This window comes from Trematomus bernacchii, unplaced genomic scaffold (assembly GCF_902827165.1).
Source record: "Trematomus bernacchii unplaced genomic scaffold, fTreBer1.1, whole genome shotgun sequence".
In the NCBI taxonomy this organism is placed as follows: domain Eukaryota; kingdom Metazoa; phylum Chordata; class Actinopteri; order Perciformes; family Nototheniidae; genus Trematomus; species Trematomus bernacchii.
In genome coordinates this window covers 11,330,042-11,350,066 of record NW_022987564.1, presented here as the reverse complement: position 1 = coordinate 11,350,066, position 20,025 = coordinate 11,330,042, and the positions used below count along the sequence as shown (strand labels likewise).

Here is a 20,025-nt window from a genome sequence, read left to right as displayed (position 1 = left end):
CAGGCAAATCATTTCAAAACATCTTTCATTTTTTATGTATACAAATATGTGGGCACAATCCATGTGTGTTTTAATACAGATTTGTTTTATTACTGTACAATAAATTACAATCAAGATTTAATCCCCACAGTCTCTACCTTGGTCTGGTGGTTCAAATCATTCCCTTTTTTCATGGTCAGGAATTTTCATGTAAACATTGACGTGTTTTGTAGGCACATACAGCACTTCTTGTTAACATAAACCATCACTTCACCTCCCCCACATGTTTATCCATCCCTCTAACACCTTTCAGACAAAAGAACACTTCTCCTCAGTGGGTGTAGAGGGAGGCGGTGAAGACGATGTCCCTGCGGATGGCCAGGGAAGCTTTCTCCATCTTGCTCCCTAGGACTGAGTCTCCCACGATGCGGGCGGCCTGGCGCACCTCCTTCAGCACCTCGTCCAGGCGCTGGATGCACCGGACCACCGTGCCCTCCTGCACGTCGGTCAGCTGGGCGATCTCTGCGAACGGCTGTGACGGGACAGAGGGAGAGAGACAGGAGCAGGGTGAGACATGACATGGTGCAACACGAGCAGGGAAAAAGTTGAACAGATGAGATAAAGTTTTATAGCATACATCCAGAGGGATATACAAATCTGTCTGTATGTGTTTTAATATTATGTAATTACCAGTGCTAAGTATTTTATACAATAAAACTATTTCAACTAATATTGAATAAATAATTAGACATAATAAGCCTCAACTCAAGCTTTGGGATATCATACGGTATTATAAACAATAAACAATAAAAAGAGATATCAGAAGATTATTTGACGATTAAACACAACCAGTCTAACCAAGCTGCCTTTGAGATATCCCATTAAGAAAACTACTGCTGGGGGTAAAACCTCATTCACATTGTTGATATTAAATATTCAGCCTTTAAGATCACACTAAGCTATGATTTCTGTACCCACTACAAACTATGAAAGTACCTGCCCTCAATTTAAAGACAGGATCAAGTGAAGAAAGGCCGAAATTATTATTATATTTAGTTAACATGTATGTATTCTCACCAAGATACAGATTGCATGTTAATACTAAATTAACTCTAAATCAAGTGCAACAACTAAAGTGCTAAAGGTTAGGCGAGACTCGGTGTTAGCCTGGCTGGTTGCTGGAAATGCCTTTTATTACTGGGGCAGACAATAAAATGGGTTTTTAAACTATTCTGAATGAAAGAGACAGACAGACAGATACACACAGGCAAACACAACTGAATACATTATGTCCGCACAGACTTACACCTGGCGAAAACAATAACCGGGAGTGAAACCTCACCATGCCTCTGGCCCAGCAGTACACCACCTCTGTCAGGCCAAACTTGAACTGGCCAACAAACTCCTCAGCTGTCTGCGGTATCTCACACTCCCTCTGCAGCTCTCCAATACGCTTGGCCACTGAAAGCACCCGATCGATACCCTGAGAGAAAAACACAAAGAGAACGAGAGAGGTGGGGGTTAGAAGAAAAGGTTAAGCCTGAAAGAGAGATTTGAGTTTTACAAGCAGCCTTTAAATGCATCACTCTCTCTCCTCTTGGAGATGTTCAAGAAATCTGTTTTACAAAATGTACCGCTGCTGCTCTAGGTCTACAGAGCTCAGGTCATCATTAATTCAGGACCTCATAAAGCACTTTCATGTATCAGGGGGCCGTTCACAACACACACCGACACAGCAGAGGCGAATTTGACAGAGACAGACGAGTGTATTAATAAGTGAGAGAGGCTTGGATGAGTCAGGTGAAGTGCTCTTATTGTCCTTTCTGCAGGGAAAATATGTACAATGTTAAACTGAGTACAAGTGTGTCAACGTGTGTGAGTCACCCAGAGAAGGCAGAGTCTTCTACACAGTCAGTACACACACACATCAGGACTGTCATTTTAAAATCTGTGCTTTTCATGAGATAAAAGCAAGAAAAGCTTCCTTTGTCCTTACCTCCTGCAGTGTGTTGGTAATGTGCGGCTCCACCTGTGTTTTCTGCGTGAATACCAAACAGGACAGCAGGGCGGCACTCTCCTCGGGGGCCAGCGGGCTCAGGACGTTCTCGAACAGCAGCTCGGTCAGCAGCAGCTCGTGGCTGCTGATCTGACAGGCCACGCGGCCCTTCAGCTGCACCGCCCCGCTGCTGTCCACGTACTGGAGGGACTGCAGCACCTGAAGAGATAAAACTAACCTTTAGGAGCGGTTTGGTCAGGATCAGTTTCATCTAAATAGTATTTATCTTCTGAATTGCAAAAGAATGTTAGGTTCAAAAGATTGTAGGCCAGATTTAATCATATCTCGTCTGCCACATCTACTTGCTAAATTCACTCAATCATTTCTATCACAATAACATGGTCAAGTCTCAATATCTGTTATCTATGCAAACAGGAAAAATGGTGATCTAGGACACGGTTTGGCAATATTTCGTGGATTTTGACCAGGGATTTGCCAAAAATGTGAAACTTCATTCATACAAAAAAATCTAATTCTATATCAACACCCTTTTATTTTTACAAGGGTTATGACGTCATCCCCGTCCATATGTCAGACATTCAAAGGTTAAGTTAAATACTTTAATAGAAGCTTTGAATTAAAATATGCCCTACTTGGAAAGTTTTGATCCCTAAAATTCTTAGAATTTCAGCAATTCTCTTTACACAAAAATATTCCAATAAATATTAAATGGATTGCTAAGAAAAGTTTTGAAAACACACATGGCTCCCTATGGATACATAATAATTATATTTATAGTTCTCCAATTGTTTTGTTGAAGAAGATTATCCTGACAACTATTAGATTTCCATGAACATTAGTGCACACACACACGTCCCCCCCTCAGAGTAGGACTCTGTGGTAATGTGTATAAAGGGTAAGCTAAATGTGCTATACAAATAAACAAACCTTAATCTTAAGCTAAGGGATTTAATGTAAATTTAAAAATAATTAGAAATGTACCTTAAACCATACTTTTTAAAGATAGGAGTTTGGTCAGAGATTTAAAATTAAACAAAGAAATCTCAATCTTTAGGGCGGGAAAGTGACCTTATTCTGATAAATAGACAAACAGGTCAGGGCAGCGAGTCAAACGTCTGATCCAAACCTTGATCCTCTGGTGGTATTCAGGTAGCAGAGACAGAGACTGGTCCGACACCAGGAACAGCAACCTGTCCAGCTCCTCCTGCACACCCATCCTGTCCTGAACCCGAGCAAACTGAAACACACACACACCCACACACATTGGTTACTTAACTTGAGAACACAACAGCAGTACTGCAGCACTTGACCTGATTTCAGTGCAACAAATAAACCAAGGGGGGAAGACACTGCCTACTGTAGTGTCTACAGCACAGAGGATTCTCTTGGTGAATATATTACATAAACCCTCAGAGGCCAATTACTGTATATACTAACACTTGCATTGTGGGAGAATACTGCATTAACCAGCGTTCAATAATACCCACAAAGACACATTAAAAGTGTGAATCCAAAGTGATGAGAGGAGACTGCGATACTGCAAGTAAGAGCTCCTTATCTTGCTAAGTAATGAGAGAGCTTTTGTGATGTAAGTGTGTGTGTGTGTGTGTGTGTGTGTGTGTGTGTGTATGTATGGGAAGGCTCAAATGACACGCTGTATCTGTGAGACAGCGATGAGCTGCAGCTATGAGTCTATGTGGGTAATTATAGAAACAACTGGCTCCAATTCTCAAATCTTATCTTGACGAGGCGAGGCTGCCATCGAAGACAGGACACGTAATAACGAAAGCAGGAATGTTATGGCGGTTTGATATTATTATTGTTGGAATACTAATGGGAGGATAAAAGGAAACTGATGCAGAAATGAGAGAAGGCTTCACAATGGGAGCTTATTGTTGGGTGTCTTATGTAAGGGTATGATGTTAATGAGCTTCATAAATATTCAACTGCTGAACAAAATAATGTGTGGTCTTAATTAACAAACAGTGAATTGAAACCCTTTCATCATTTTTTATCTCAAAAGGGAATACACAAATATATAAATAAGGCCCATAAAGAAAAAAAAGTGCTCCATCAGTGCTCACACACACACACACACACACACACAATCACACACACACACAATCACACACACACCTGCTCTGCAAACGTTGGCGAGTGGATGCAGTTGAACTCTCTGAGGCCATCTCGCAGCACACGGAGCCTCATGGTGTCCTCCACCACATCCACGCTCTTCAACTGGAGGTCGTTCACGGGGTCGAGGGCCGCCATGCCGCTAGGGTTGGCCTCGGCCAATCGCAGGAGCTCCTGGGTAGTCGTGGAGATGGCTTGGCCAGGAGGATCCAGCCTAATGACGACAGGTAAAAGGAAATAGTAAAAATAAGGACACCAAGAAAGATAAGCTCAATGGTGTGATACAAAGACTTACATAGGTTTGGTGATATATATAATGAACAATAAAACAAATACAGATATACATATTACAAGGTAAAAAGGAAATCAGTCAAGCCATGCACCTGAATCGTGGCTGTTGCCTCTTGCTGTAGTTGTCGATGATCCGGTCAGGAATCACTTTGAGGGCTTTCACTGTGATGGCTGAGATGTCCTGAAGCTTTAACTTCTGCACTGTGTGACTGCAAGGGCCTGACAATAACAAAAGGGGTAAGGGGACCATCACACATGCTTAAACGTCTGTTGCACTCACTGGTAGGTTTTAATGAATGTATAGAAGGCATATGGGTAGAAGTAATGAGAGAAACCAGTGTCAATCTGCCCGTCAACCGACCTTCAGGTATGAAGAGAGCTGTGTTGTAGAGGTGAGGGAAAGAGTTGTTCTTTCCTTTTCCTTCCTCTTCCTCATTGCCCTTCTCACAGATGACAAGAGCTGTGAAGGTGCGATTCACAGAGTCATTCGACACCTGGCATGGAGAGAAGACAGGAGGAGATGTCAGGAGACGGATGTAGGAAACACTAGGAACATGTTTTTTTCCATGTTTGGGTTTTCACTCTGGGCTCTGATAACCTCACACTGTCTGAAGACATGCAGGCTAGGTACACATCGAAAACTTCCTGCAGATGTTAAAGTATTTTATTGTGTCTCAGCCCTTACCAACTTCATGCTGGGATGCACATACCCGAGCATACTTAATTCCTTAAATATTTGAGACTCGACACATCAATATTTTATGCAGATATCTTAGCATGGTTTCCCTTTCAAAGGAGATTGTTATCCTCACTGGGATATAGCTGACTGAACAAAGATTACATTTGTCAAACAAGCATCACTGCTACACAAGGCGGGGCGGGGGAAGGGGGGGGGAGAGAGAACACACACACACACACACACACACACACACACACACACACACACACACACACACACACACACACACACACACACACACACACACACACACACACACACACACACACACACACACACACACACACACACACACACACACACACACACACCACACACACACACACACACACACACACACACACACACACACACACACACACACCACACACACACACACACACACACACACACACACACACACACACACACACACACACCACACACACACACCACACTACACACACACACACACACACACACACACACACACACACACACACACACACACACACACACACACACACACACCACACACACCACACACACACACACACACACACACACACACACACACACACACACACACACACACACACACCTGTAGGATAACTCCCAGAGCGTTGAGGTGCTGCTTGTTGTTCACCACCACAACTCGACCCACAGACAGAGCTTTCAGCCCGTTGACAGAGTCCAGAATAGCGCGCTGAAAACAGAGACAGCAGCAAGGAAATGTTACAACTGCAGATTAAAGCTGTTAGGATATGATATCTGTTGTGTGTAAATGTGTTTACCTGCAAGGCCTCAGTGGTGGTTCGTAGCTCTGTAACGGTGTAGTAGTAAGGCAACATGTCGGACAGCTGGCCTTCATTGTCCAGAGGAGGCAGAGAGGATAGCGTCTTCTTCAGCTGGCTTATCCTACTCTCACTGGCCTACAGCAGAGGAAACAGAGGAAGAAAGCATTTAGTATTCAACATGCGTTAGCGATGCACAATATATAATTGGGCTGATAAATGATTGTCCCACAATGGGATACTTATATTATTCCAATCCACAGCCTTATTTGTCTTGACAAGCGCACACACACTCCGATACAGTAGTTATTCCCCTTCAAAGTTAGTTTGTAATTTAATAAACGGGTTGTGTACGTCAGGCGTATGTTACCTGAGTGTCCCTGTGGTTTTCAGAAAAGCTCCTCCTCATCATGTCGGTCACACGGAGGGCTTCGACTCGCAGCAGGTTGAGGATCATCGTGTAGGTCAGTCTAAACTGGGACTGGAGGGTGGTGGGTTTACCCTGAGCCAGACAAAGAGGATGGCGTCAATACAATAAAGGTCAGGACACTAAACCTGGATCTGTTTCCAGTCCCAGGACAAATGAATGGTCTTTTTTGGCATTTTCATGGGATCTTTTGACAAAGAAAAAGACTGAATGTTAACCGGACTCTGCTATTAGTTAAAAAATAAATTCTAACTTTTTCTCCTGCTGGTTTGCAATTGTAGGTATAATTTAAAGCTACCTAACCCCCTTACTAATTAAGTCAACACGTTTGCACTATCTGTATTTTTGGCAAGAAGATAATAGCTCCTTTAAGAGATGCAGGAGAATTATTTTTGTAAAAGAGCACAATGGTCTTAAAACATTCCTCTCCAAGAGAAAGTGTGATGAAGTAGTCTCAACTGTGTTGTTGAAGTTCCCATTAACAGCTAGCAGAGGGCTCTTTGATTCCACATATTTAAAGTTTCCTGTAAAAACCGTAAGCTTTGAGGGACATGTTGTGAATATTGTTGCCGTTGTAGCCAATAGCTCTTAATGTGCAATGTATGTGATAATACAACTTTCATATGTACTTTGGTTTCATGAGAACTTTAAAATCATCTTTTAAACACAGCCAAAGAAACAGGAGACTCTGAGATTATAGTTCTTTTCAATATTAACCTGCAAAAGGAGATTAAAACCATAACGATAAACCCATGTGACAGGATGGATGAAACACACAGGGCCTCACCAGCATCATGACATGCAGGTCTCCCATCTCATGAACCCCAGCTTTGCACAGGATGATGACGGTGCCCGTGGCGTCCAGACCTCTCCGTCCTGCTCTGCCCGCCATCTGGATGTACTCGCCTGAAATTACAAGTTGAAAACATCAAAAAATACTGCCGTTTTCCCTCAACTCCGATTCATCCCCAGAGATCAAAGAGCATAACAAATGTTGGCTCAGATGAAAGAGGGGGAACTCAAACGGCACACCAAACCTGGGAGCAGATTTCTGAAGCCGGTCCCATCGTGTTTCCTGATGCTGTCGAACACCACGGTCCTGGCAGGCATGTTCACTCCCATGGCAAACGTCTCGGTGGCAAACAGCACCTTGGAGAGGAAGGGAAGATGAAGGATTATTATTTTAAACCTTATGAGTGTCAACCTTTACTTGCAGATGATCCTTGGAGGAACAGATACATTGGTTTGCCAGTACATCACTATCTGATACTTCACATTAATAAATAAAAGGTGCTGGTATATGATACCTTCTTTTCTGTACTAATTACTCTGACTCACCTTTACAAGACCTCGTGAGAAGAGCATCTCAATGACCTCCTTCAGTATCGGCAGGATCCCGCTGTGATGGACTGCTACTCCCCTCTTCAACAGATCTCTCATGAGCAAGATCTAAACATGACATTTGTGTTAAGTGTTAATACAGCATTAAGGATGTTTTTTTTTTAAAGATTTACTTAAAAGGACAGTTCACCCCAAAATCACAAACGACAGATTTCACTTTATCCTGTATTGCTATTTATCAATCTTGCCAAGTTGTCGAGTGTTTGAGATATCTACCGTAGAAATGTCTGGCTTCTCTCCAATATATTGGACCTAGACTGCACTTGGTTGGTGGGGCTTGAAGCGCCAAAGAACATTTGCAAACACCCAACAGCTATGTCTCTTTCTTCCCTGGTTAATGAAGATTATCCACACACTTTGTTGTGAGTAGCTTCATGTCGGAACAATTTTTTTACGACCCAAGTACAACCACCAACTGTATTACCCCAAAGAAGAAAGCATGAGTCTACTAACGTATGAGAGGCACTCCAGCTTAGATAGATAATACAACAGCTCAGCAGAGGACAACATCAATGTTAACATATTGGGTTTACACAAACACAGGCTTAAGGTATCATAACATTTTGAACAGAGGAAATGAGAGGGTTAAGTCGACCGTTATTTACCTGAGGCAGCTGCCGGTCTGCTCCTCGCAGGCGACTCACACTCTTCTGGAAGAAGGAGTGGATCTCGGCCTTCTCTATGGAGGTGGTCATGTCCATGGAGTCCAGCGAGCGGGCGTTGTCATCACACCTTGTACGAGAGAAGGTGAACGCAACCACCGGCGTCTGCTGCCGCTGGGACAGGAAGTGCAGGAGAGTGAGCCACACCGAGCGGTCCTGCAGGGAAAAAACACAATGAGGGATGACAACATGAAGCAAGAGGATTGTTGGATCAGAAAATCAAGGAGGAGAAAGGATGGGAATTACCTGACTAGCCGAAGTGTTGTGGGAAGTACCTTTTGTACCAAAAGATTGGGCATGTTTGCTGGTGCGCTCCTTCTTGGCATCGATAGCTGCGTAATACCTGAACAACAAACACAACTTTGAGTATGAGAAATAGCTTCAGGTGTGAACCATTCAGTATCTCATGATCCCATTAGAACATTTTATTTTGGATTCAGTTTGCTGTTTGCTAATGAAGGTGGTGTGGCAAATTATGGCAGAATAGAGTTTTTAGAATTTAGAATTGTTTTTATGAACTGAACATAAAGTCAAGGGAAAGCCTAAGACAATGGGTGGAATTAACGAATGATAAACTGGCACAATCAAGCACTTTTTACTTAAAGCTTTACGTTTTTTCAATCCTAAGGGTCTTAAGGGAAAAGAAATGCAAATGTTGTCTGCTATTTTTGGAAATGTGAATTGATTCAGAATCTTAAAGGATAAGAATCTTGATAGTTACATTAAACAATCCCCCCCAGACCCTTACTACTAGAATAAAATAATATATACAGGATAACCACAGATCTGAAGATGATAGAAGCGGTACCCTTTAGTGAGGAAGTTTCCGGTAGGATCCACCAGGAGGAACATCTCTTTCTGAGTCTTGGTGCTGTTTCCAGTGTACAGATAATGCTCCAAAGGCACAGGTCTCTTCATTGTGCTGATCACATAAATATGCTTCTTTTTTATACGTCTGTGAGGAAAATGTTTAAAGTGCCATTAATATTAGTAGCTTAGCTCTTATTGTGACAAATGCTCTCTCATGTTGAGTGCACCTACCCGATCCACTCGCTAAACTCCAGAGCGTTGGGCACTGTGGCGCTGAGGAGGATGATGCTGACGTGATCAGGAAGCATAATCAAAACCTCCTCCCACACAACCCCTCTCTGAGGAACAACAAAAGGAAGTGAAAAGAAGAGAAGAAACATTTTACTCTTGACTTCAACAGTGAAAGAATACAGAATGCAGTTGGGGTTGTTGCTGACCTCGGCATCGTTGATGTAGTGAACCTCGTCAAAGATCACCCACTCCAAGTCTCTGATGACCTCTGAGCCATTGTAAAGCATGGACCTGAAAGAGAGCCAGAGCAAGACGATTACAAGCTTTGTCCATTTTATGTGAAACTTGAATTTGATGTCTATTCCAAACAGCTTGAGTACCGGAGGATCTCAGTGGTCATGATGAGACATGAAGATTCAGGACTGAGCTGGACGTCGCCCGTCAGCAGTCCAACATCTCCGAACGTTTGCTTAAAGTCTCTGAACTTCTGATTGGACAAGGCTTTGATTGGAGAGGTGTAGATGGTCCTATGAAAACACCAGATAAGAACGCTTATATGTACACAACCTTAAGGGCAACACCGTCAAGGGTTGGTTATCTTACAATTACATGTCAATGTATAATCCTGAGGTAACATGTAAATGTATTGCCAAATTCAAAACACAAGTTATCAAAACTAATCAAGTGTTATAAGAAACATTTCTTGATGAAGTAATTAAAACAGTTGCCTTAATAATTGCATTTTACCAGCGTAACTAATGATTTGTAACAATATTTAATAAACGTCCGCGTTTTGGAAAGGCTGAATAATTCCCTATTCCTCTGAGTTCAGAAAAACTTTGAGTTTTATAAGTCTCTTTAAAACCCTCCAGTAAAAACGTTTAGAGGATCCGCATTTAGCTTTGCACACTCTGTGAGGGCAGACCAAATGAATTGTGCCAACAGATACACACCTTGTCATGTGTTTCTGTGAGAGAGCGATGGCGTATTCGGCCACCACTGTTTTGCCAGCTGACGTGTGTGCAGCTACAAACACGGAGTCGTGAGCCTCCAGCAGCAGAACAGCTTGTTTCTGGAAGACGTCCAGCTCAAACGGCCACTGGAGCAGAGAAACAGATCAGTTATCACAGGAGGAAGCTCATGGGGGTTTCATGTGATCATTCATCACAGAAACAGAGAAACAGGACAAAAAAAGGCAGGGAACTGTGTGAAGAATGCATTCAGGAAACAGAGACTTAAGTGAAATATTTCTAGGATACCAACTGTAGGAGCCATATGTTAAAATGTATAGTTTGATATATTTGAATATTATAATCCTTTGTTATTTGCATTATTATATCATTTATTTAAACCAGCCAAATAGACGACCGCAGCTGTTTTGTAATTAGGAGACGTTATAGCCGACGGCAACTGCTGGTGATTGAAGTGAGAAGGAGAAAGAAGCACAGAGCAATATAGTTTTTTGACCTGTGAAAATATGTGTTTGTATTTTGATACCTTTTGTTTTAAGTAAAGAGTCAAACAAACTTTCCTGAGACGTATTTTGTCCGAGTCAAGCTTATTGCTACCTGTGGATCGATTTTTGGATTAGACGGAACCACACCAACCTTGAAAGCTGGGTTGGGGATGCGTTTATAGAAATCATCGCAGGGTGCACTTATGTTGACAGGGATGGCCCATTTCTTATTTTCCTCTGGGTTCTCTTTTGGCTTTGATTTGTCATCGTTCCCTTTCTCTGAGGGAGCCGAGGATGACACAACATCCTGAAGACAGAGGAGGGGAGACATAGTTAGGACTGTGTCAGGACAGTTTTACTGTAGGAGTACATTACATTGTTATTGATTTTTGGTTTGCAAAATTAGCAATACTGAATCATTTTCCTACATGTAGAATATATGCAGTAAGACACTACCATAAATCAAATCACACATATTTCTACATAGGGTCACGATCACACATGCGCGAAATTAACATTTTCCCTCCCGTTCACTTATATTTTCCTGTCTGTTCACCATGACAACAGGCACAATAAATGTTAAGCATAAATATTCTGATAAATTAAATAAATGTAAGTGAAAAAAAACATGTGTTCACATTGATTAATGCACACAGGCTTGCCGGATATTACTCTGTGTTAGCATGATACAGTGGTTTATCTACAATGTTTTTGTGGACTGCTATTTTCTTTTTATTTATGACATCATGTCATGTTTGCGATCTAATAAGACAGTGAGTTGGAGACAACATGCATGTAATGACCCCTGTACAGATAAGTCATAAGTCAACCACAAGTAATCCTCCACTTAGCAAACTGCAGCACCTTAACTCCCAGGTCTTCCAGGCTGTTTGTTCTGGGAAGTTTTGGAGCTTCCTCACTTCCTTTGCTTTCCTCTTTCTCCTCTGCCTCAGGCTGCAGGTCAGTTATATCCAATGTGGACAGCAGGGACATGAGGTTGACCTCTGCCTTTGCAATCTTGGCTTCTTCAGGATACAAATAAACAAAGAAAAATAAATTAAACAATTATCTTTTAACCTTCGTAGGATTTATTTTTAGGAAAGTATAATATGATACCTTTGTCAGTGAAATCCATCCCTGCTTTAAGTCCAGGTGGGACTCTGAGTAAATCTACACGGAAAAAGAAAATGACAAATTTAACCATTAGGAGCTGAAAAAACCACAAGTGTCAGCATTACCTAACAACACTGTAACTAATCATTTAAAAATTACCATTCTCAAAGTCTATTTCCTCCTCCAGTTCAGATTTCTTCTTGATTTGCTCCAGAGTAAGCTCCTCCATTCCTCCTATGAAGATCACCATCCCAACAACAATATTGTTAGATAATAAATGCAAAGTGAAAACACCTCAGTCACATCTAAAGGAAGATCAATCAATCTCACCGGGGAGGAAGGGGTAATTAGTGTTGCTTCCTCGCAGGCTCTCTGCAGGAGGACCAGGTTGGCGTTGGAATGAAAGTGAGTTCTTTGCTGACAGGCTAGTGTTCTCCAGTAAGACCTAAAGAAGAGTTAAAGACATAACAGAGCCGAAAAGTAACTGAATTAACTTTTACTTTGTTCAAAGTAACACACAGGCTGCTTCATACAACTAACATGAATCGATTCTTCAATAATGTATTCAATAATGTGATCTACCTCTGTGAAGTCCAGCAGCATCCCTGTGGTTGGATCTCTGACGACAGAGACACCGGAGTGAAGAGCAGACGGAGAGCAGTGGATCAGAGAGTTGACATTCACTTCTCTCTGGGTCACCCTGTTGAAGAAAACAATACAACATCTTATTCAGATACATATGATTATTTAAAGAAAAATCTTATCAAACCAATTGAATGAACCCTCAGTATCGTTATCTCGTCAGTATTGGTAATACTTATTAGCAACTTTTTTTATTTAATATCTGATACCAATACATTTAAAAAATCTCTTTTATAAGTATTGCAGCTAAACACTTTCAAATTGTTCCACTCCTTTCAAAATCAAGTTGATACTATAAGGCAACATACAATATTGAAGGTTAAAGATTCATGATAGGTTACTCTAAGGTTGATTCTGGGCCAGATGTGGTATACGTTACAATAATTGTAGTTTTTTTAATTGGTACGAGTATAACATTGTTTACAACATCAAAGTACTGCAAATTGCACATACTCTAAAGCAGGGGTTCCCAACCTTTATTGTGCCAAGGACCAGCAGATACATTAAAAAAAAATCGCGGACCGGTTGTCAATTTTAACTGATTTTAATATTTACTCACCACCAGCAGGTAGCAACAGAGGCTAATTGTATGTAACAGCCTGAACAAATACTAGAACAATATGCATCCAAAACATATTAACAAAGTTTAAAAAAGAACCGGTGTTGTTTTCTTTGGTTTTTAAACCAAAACGGGAAAACAGATAAATCAACGTTTTGGTTTTGTTTGTATGATTTACGGATAATCCAGTGAATGCTGGGAAAACGAGGAGAAGGCGCATTATGAAGGAGATGTCCGGTCGCCTGTGTGTGTGTGTGTGTGTGTGTGTGTGTGTGTGTGTGTGTGTGTGTGTGTGTGTGTGTGTGTGTGTGTGTGTGTGTGTGTGTGTGTGTGTGTGTGTGTGTGTGTGTGTGTGTGTGTGTGTGTGTGTGTGTGTGTGTGTGACACTGGCATTTGTTTTCAGAAGATATTATAATAGTGTTGTTCGTTCCGGTGCACTCCGACAGCATTTAGCACTACATCGAGATTAAGATTAAACTAATTTATTTTGGGAACAGCTGCATGTTAGCCATATGTGTGTAAATTACTGTTCATAAACATTTGAAAACAAATGCCGGTGTCGGACAGACACAAACACACCGAACACACAGAGCTGAGCTGAGCAGAGCACATACACACACACATCATGCGCCTTGGTGACTGACTGGACATCTCCTTCATAAAACTAATAAAAGGGGGAGTAATCGGGCAGTTCAATGTGTGTAGAGATGTGTGTAGAGGTGTGTGTGGTTAACACGTAGCAGCCTGCAGTCACTCTTAAGCTGTTCTGATGAAGTTAAACACAGCGAATGCGGTGCGTAAAAAGGCACAGCTCTTTACGCGCTGGTGCTGCACTTCTCAGAGGCGGAGTATACGTCCCGCTGCCTCCTGATGTTGCAGCCATTTCATGAAGTGAAGGAGGTTTTCCTTATATAAAACAGCTGTGGGCAGCAGATACCGTGAGAGTCCCGGACATGAATTCATAGATCAAGGCAGACTGGTTTACTTTCCTGTTTTGCCAATCCGGTGCTTAAACAAATAGCTCTACACCCCTGGCCGACATGTCCAGACTTAAAATGAAGTCCGAGTTTGAAATATATCTCAAATAATGTATGCACCACCATTTCCCCACATAAACATAACAGTCTGCAATCAAACGGTTGTCTCCTGTGCGCTCCTCTTCCTACTTGGCGCACCGGTAACATTCTCGTGCGCACAAGAGGCTGAGACCTTAGGCTGAGCCGCCGAATCCCTCGGAACATCATAAAAGCCATTTTCAACGGTTTTCTGGTGAAAGATTAACTAGCTACTGGATGAAATAATATGACTGGTGGCACAGGTGCAAAAATTAAACACTTTTTGAAAAAAATATTATGATAAAATATTTTGATATATTTATAATTCTGCAAATATTACAATAAACTCACAGCTATTTCGCGGCCCGGTACCGGGGGTTGGGAACCCCTGCTCTAAAGAACATATTGGGGTTTCTTGTCAAACCAGCATTCATTATTTACAATGTCAAAGCTTATATAGCAATAATAACTAAATGTTTTACAGGAAGACGTACTTGAGAAACTTCTGGAAGGCAAAGTCAGTGTCATGAATAGGAAGCCAGGCAGCATCCCGTAAAAACTGTTTCTCTACTTCTGTCTCCAGGCTCAGGCTGGTGGGAGGAAGCCCATGAGGGAGCTGTGGGGGGAGATAAGATCAGATATTCAGTGACTTAGTGAACCAGCATGTAATCATTACATCCCAGATAAAACCCATCTTGTTTTATCAGATATAGTCCACCTTCTATCTGTATGAAAATACGTCTTTTAATTAAAATATCTATTAACAAAAGAAGGTGGACTAAAATCCAATAAAAAAAGAGGTCTGTCCTGTTGTCCAGTGTATAAATAATATGTGTGGATTTAGGGTCAGATTACATAGGAGGTATTGTAATATTACAATAATAAAACAACGCTGCATTGATTTGTCTGAGACTTTTTAATTAAAAAACTGCTGTTTTTTCATTAAAATATTTGTATAAAACTGAAGAAGCCCTAAAAAAAACAAAAAACAGATGTGTCGCATTTGTCCAGTGTCCAGTTATTATATGGTATGGACTGGGACCACCAGGGTCACATGAATGGAAGCTATTCGTAGTTCATGTCTTTCTAATATCTAATACAATCAAAACTTCACTGTGGTTTAATGTACAGTAATCCTGCTGCACTCACCGTGCTCTGTGGAGCTAAAGGCTGGTCAGGTACAGGGTGTGTGATGAGCTCAAACCGGCCGGAGCATCCCATCTCCAGCAGGGACAGCGGCAGGTCCATGGGGCCCGCGGGGGGCACATCTGCAGAGAAACAACACAAAGAGGTTGAATGGACTGAACACACACAATGAGGCCAGGAAGATGCGCCCTGTGCAAGCGAATGCTAACTTAACTCTTTAAGGCAATTGTACTTATAATGCAAAGCTACAGAGCCGCTGTTTTTGCACTCCTTACTGTGTTTTGAATGCGTGTTTTTTACTTGTGGAAATGCAAGAAAGGCAGATTTCAATGCTTGTCTAGAATATTTCACAATAGAAAGAGATGCAAAAAACGGAACAATGGTCGCGACGAAATGTAACTTAACTTCCCCTTTAACTGGATAATCGAAAGCTAACTTTAGCATCGTTACAGCCTTGGTTATTATCTAAATATGAATTGTATTTTTTCTGAATGGATATCGTTTTGACAGCTACCCTGTTAGCCACATCATCACACAAGCTACACAGTGAGCGTTATTAGCAAGTTTAAACGCGTTTCAATATGAACAATAATATACAGGCTAGCATTACATTGAAAAAGCTAGACTTACTTATTCTGTCCATGTTCCCACTCTCAAGTGAAAGCTAAAAGTTGCCACCAACAGTTGCTGTCGCTTCGGAAGTTGCTGAAATTGACAAGCGGAAGTTGCTACTAAGCTAGCTAAACGATAGCTAAAATAAAGAATAAACTTTAAACGTTTTCATAAAGCTGTCTACAATATATAATCAATTCATATATTCCAAATGAGTGTACATTTTGTGTGTGTCGATACATGTTTTTGCTTATTGTTGTTGCAAAAATTAAAAAGATAAACGCAACCTGGATATCCTACGTCATATTTACGCGTCCGTGTTATTATTGAGGAGCAACCGTTTGAAGTTGGTGAGTGAATGAATTCAATAGAGCTTCTTAATACGTATATAAAATAGTTTTAAGAGACCACACATGCATTTATTATTCTAAAGGTTGACTTTTACTTTGTATGTGGTCTGAACTGGCTAACTACCTGTATATTTTCTGACGCCAGTCGTGTTTTTTGTCAGGGTTATTAGCTTAGCTAGGCTAGCAGCTGTGAACGGGTCATAAGTACATTTGTTAAAGCCTATTTTGTTTAACAACAATGATATGTGTTCACCTGTTAATGTATTCGTCTGTGTTGTAGCTCTTGTCGTCATGGTGGTGTTTCCAAGTTCACTGACGGAGGAAGAAGAGGCTCTGCAAAAGAAATATGCTAAACTCAAGAAAAAGGTAAATAAATAGATGCTTGCTGTTACATTTAGGACTTTATTATCAAAGGATCCCTATAAGCTAATTAATTAACCCTATTGCAATAATTCTCTTTTAGAACACTTTTATATTTTTTAACATTAACTTGTTTCCCTTTCTTTTTAGAAAAAGGCCCTGCTTGCCTTGAAGAAGCAGAATTCAACCAACCAGACAAACCAAAGTGGCTTAAAACGGAGTAAGTGCATTAGACTCCATTTAAAGTACTTCAGCATTTTCTTTTCTCAGCTAACTAAACTACACATTATGTTTACTCACAACCGAATTTGTTTATCTAGCAATCACTTCAATGTATACAATGTCACTTTATGTTCTTATGTGCAAATGTGTTCTGTTCACAATCATTTTATAATACAATTAAAACACAGTAAGTACACCTAACAAGAAATGTAAATGATAAATGCTCTGACTATAAATACTAACAAGTAACTGGTTGAACAGACAAACTATAAATACCTGCAGACCCATTTGTATACTAATACCCACTCAATCAACTTTTTTGCGATATTCAGGCTTCTAACTTTACACTTCATAACAGCTTTGTCAGACCAGCCTGTTGTTGACACGGCAACGGCCACAGAACAAGCAAAGATGCTCATCAAGACGGGTGCCATCAGCGCCATCAAGTCAGAGAACAAGAACTCTGGGTTTAAACGCTCTCGAATGCTGGAAAAAAAGGTAAGCTGATATTCCTTAGAAGGTGTTGTTTTGGCTGATGGTCACCTGTTTTCATTGCTTTGATTTGTTTGTTATGTTGTTTAATTGTTCCTCTCTATCTGCCACAGGACCCCGAGAAAGGCCAAAATCCGGCTTTCTTACCTTTCCAAAGGAGTGTCTCTACAGATGAGGAACCACTTGAGGTATTGTTTATTCAAAACATACAAATGTGACGATTCTGTCGCAAAAGGGGTCTTGTATTTTATGTTTGTAGGTTTCTTTCTCAAGTAGCATCACAACCTGAAATTTAGAATACTATTCAAGTAATTTTTTTCTCCTCAGAGTGAAATACCTTCTGTACAATTTCAAACATAGGTGACTCTTGTAGTAGAGTTAAAAGAAACCCATATGCCATATAATGAACATACCTTTACACATTTGCACATTATAAGGTCTAAAAAGGAATAAAGCGTTTCGGGGGGAAAGAAATACAGCTTATTCTGATGGTATCATATTTGTTCTTTTCATAGGCTGGGAAAAGATCCAGGAGGCCACTGTATGAGAGGTAATGTCTCAAAAACAACAATGAAAAAGCAAAACAACCTGTTTAATACACTGAAAGTGAACATCTATGGGTGTAACATCATTTCCCCGTGTGCCCCTTGCAGCTTTGTCAGCTCAAGAGACAGGTTCCGGGAGGAGGAGGAAGGAGCCAGCGTGCCGCCCAGCCGTGAAATGGAAAGGGACGTAGACCGAGAGCGGGACCGGGACCGGGAACGAGAGCTGGATAGAGAGCGGGACAGAGAAAGAGAGAAGGACAGAGACCGGGAGAGGGAGAAAGACAGAGGCCGGGACAGGGAAAGGGAGCGGGACAGAGAAAGAGAAAGGGACAGAAGCAGAGAAAGGGATCGAGACAATGACAGGGAACGGGACAGAGAAAGAGATGCACCGTTCAGACGTGAGTAACCAAGCAAAAAATAAACCATCCGCAGAGAGCGAAGATATCTCTTCAAATATTACTATCCAACTCTAGTGTTAACTCCTCTCCCATGTTTTAATTCTCAGGTTCAGATTCATACCCAGAGCGGAGAGGGGTACGAAAGGGGAACACGGTGTATGTTTATGGCTCTGGGCTCGGAGAGGACAGCCTGCGCTCTTCCTTCTCTCCACATGGAACCATCATTGACCTCTCCATGGACAACCCACGAAAGTATGTAACCATTAAAGAACGTGCAAGTTATGCATGAATAAGTTATAACATGCAAGTTATGCATGAATAAATGTTATCTTTCGTCCTATGTTTGACATGTGTTTACATAATTCCATCAGTTGATATTTATTTATTTTCTAAGTATAAAAACTCCATTATCTTACACCCTTTATTCTGCTTTCATGACATTATATTATACATTGCCTTTATCAGTCCACAATGGAGTAGATCATGAAATAAAAAATGACCTACGTATGTACTGAATTAAGAACACGTTTTGAATTGAATCTGCACAACCATAATACACTATACTGTATAACTTCTCTTGTAAAAGTTTTTTTCAACAACCAGTAGTGATTTTTTTTCTTCTCTTCCTCTTTCCAGTTGTGCATTTATCACTTTTGAGAAAATGGAGTCTGCAGACCAGGCCGTAGCTGAGGTTGGTGTTCCATCTTTGAAAACGTTTTAATAAAATGAAGCAGCAGTTTTCTATAACAATGTTGTGGGCCATGTGTGTCTTGTATAAGGGGAGAATAGTATGTTTTTTGCAGTTTAAGCATGATATTTTTGAGATGACTAAGTTAAGCAAAGGGCATCCATGCAAATGTAATATACTATTGAAGACGGCAGATACTGAAGGTTGCGAAACCAGGCATGAGAAAGTGTGATGACGTCATCCCTAGTTGTGGGGATGCCCTGCTCATGTAGACTGTATACAAAGCAGGCGGCCACTCTAAACTCACCTCGCTGTATTTATCTCACAGTTGAATGGAACCACAGTGGGAGATGTTCACGTCAAAGTAAGCATCGCCAGGAAGCAGCCTATGCTGGACGCTGCCACAGGCAAATCTGTCTGGGCTTCACTGGGTAAACACAGCACTCTGATAGTTTATTTTATTTGTTCAGCACAGCCTTGGGTTAACCTTCAGCGATGTCTTTTTTCCTTTCACAGCTGTGCAGAACAGCACTAAAGGCTCCTACAGGGACAAGAGGAATCAAGTCGTGTACAGTGAAGATTTCCTGTGATGAATTCTTTTTATTTTTACTTTTGATGTTATTTTAATGACGTCCGCTAGCAGCATAAATACAAAATAATCTGTTGTCTCTTTGATTGGAGCATTTTTCATGGTTGGTATGTAATGCTTTGTGGTTCATGAAACTAGAGATGCCGTTTGGATCTCAATAAAAAGATTTCCATGAGCCTTGTATCAACAAAACTCTGTCAGTGGGCAACAAAGACCAAATGTGAGATGTGTATGTGTATTAACGGAAGTATTGAAAATCTGAGACCAACTTTTCAACATCGGAATGGCAGGGAGTTAGGGAAATGCATGAGCAACTGTTTATTTAAAAATCCCAC

At 41.1% G+C, this 20,025-nt stretch overlaps 2 protein-coding genes across 2 annotated transcripts; one reads left to right on the top strand and one right to left on the bottom strand.

Moving 5' to 3' along the window:
- Positions 1-64: 64 nt before the first annotated feature.
- On the bottom strand, positions 65-16,142 carry skiv2l (SKI2 homolog, superkiller viralicidic activity 2-like). The gene is made up of 29 exons (XM_034125015.1): positions 16,065-16,142; positions 15,438-15,556; positions 14,783-14,904; positions 12,615-12,732; positions 12,363-12,477; positions 12,192-12,266; positions 12,036-12,089; positions 11,784-11,944; positions 11,071-11,226; positions 10,417-10,562; positions 9,844-9,990; positions 9,670-9,754; positions 9,464-9,570; positions 9,231-9,377; positions 8,669-8,765; positions 8,366-8,578; positions 7,698-7,808; positions 7,397-7,508; positions 7,147-7,265; positions 6,303-6,434; positions 5,933-6,070; positions 5,740-5,844; positions 4,782-4,914; positions 4,513-4,639; positions 4,133-4,343; positions 3,123-3,233; positions 1,976-2,194; positions 1,322-1,462; positions 65-511 (listed from the first exon to the last, which is right to left on the bottom strand). Exons 1-29 carry the CDS (start codon positions 16,075-16,077, stop codon positions 311-313), a joined length of 3,735 nt encoding a protein of 1,244 aa, XP_033980906.1. The 5' UTR covers positions 16,078-16,142; the 3' UTR covers positions 65-310.
- Positions 16,143-16,362: 220 nt separating this feature from the next.
- On the top strand, positions 16,363-19,866 carry nelfe (negative elongation factor complex member E). Its single transcript, XM_034124677.1, has 11 exons — positions 16,363-16,396; positions 16,677-16,762; positions 16,907-16,976; positions 17,337-17,476; positions 17,584-17,658; positions 17,986-18,020; positions 18,124-18,413; positions 18,521-18,665; positions 19,050-19,104; positions 19,430-19,532; positions 19,618-19,866. Exons 2-11 carry the CDS (start codon positions 16,688-16,690, stop codon positions 19,689-19,691), a joined length of 1,062 nt encoding a protein of 353 aa, XP_033980568.1. The 5' UTR covers positions 16,363-16,396; positions 16,677-16,687; the 3' UTR covers positions 19,692-19,866.
- Positions 19,867-20,025: the final 159 nt, after the last annotated feature.

Coding starts and splice junctions, on each gene's coding strand:
- skiv2l (XM_034125015.1), bottom strand. Junction 9,571..9,669: donor ACTACATCAACGATGCCGAG/GTCAGCAACAAC, acceptor GTTGTTCCTCAG/AGAGGGGTTGTGTGGGAGGA. Junction 7,266..7,396: donor CTTCAGAAATCTGCTCCCAG/GTTTGGTGTGCC, acceptor TTGTAATTTCAG/GCGAGTACATCCAGATGGCG.
- nelfe (XM_034124677.1), top strand. CDS start 16,688: ATGGTGGTGTTTCCAAGTTCACTGACGGAGGAAGAAGAGGCTCTGCAA. Junction 16,977..17,336: donor CCAAAGTGGCTTAAAACGGA/GTAAGTGCATTA, acceptor ACTTCATAACAG/CTTTGTCAGACCAGCCTGTT. Junction 17,477..17,583: donor CTCGAATGCTGGAAAAAAAG/GTAAGCTGATAT, acceptor TATCTGCCACAG/GACCCCGAGAAAGGCCAAAA.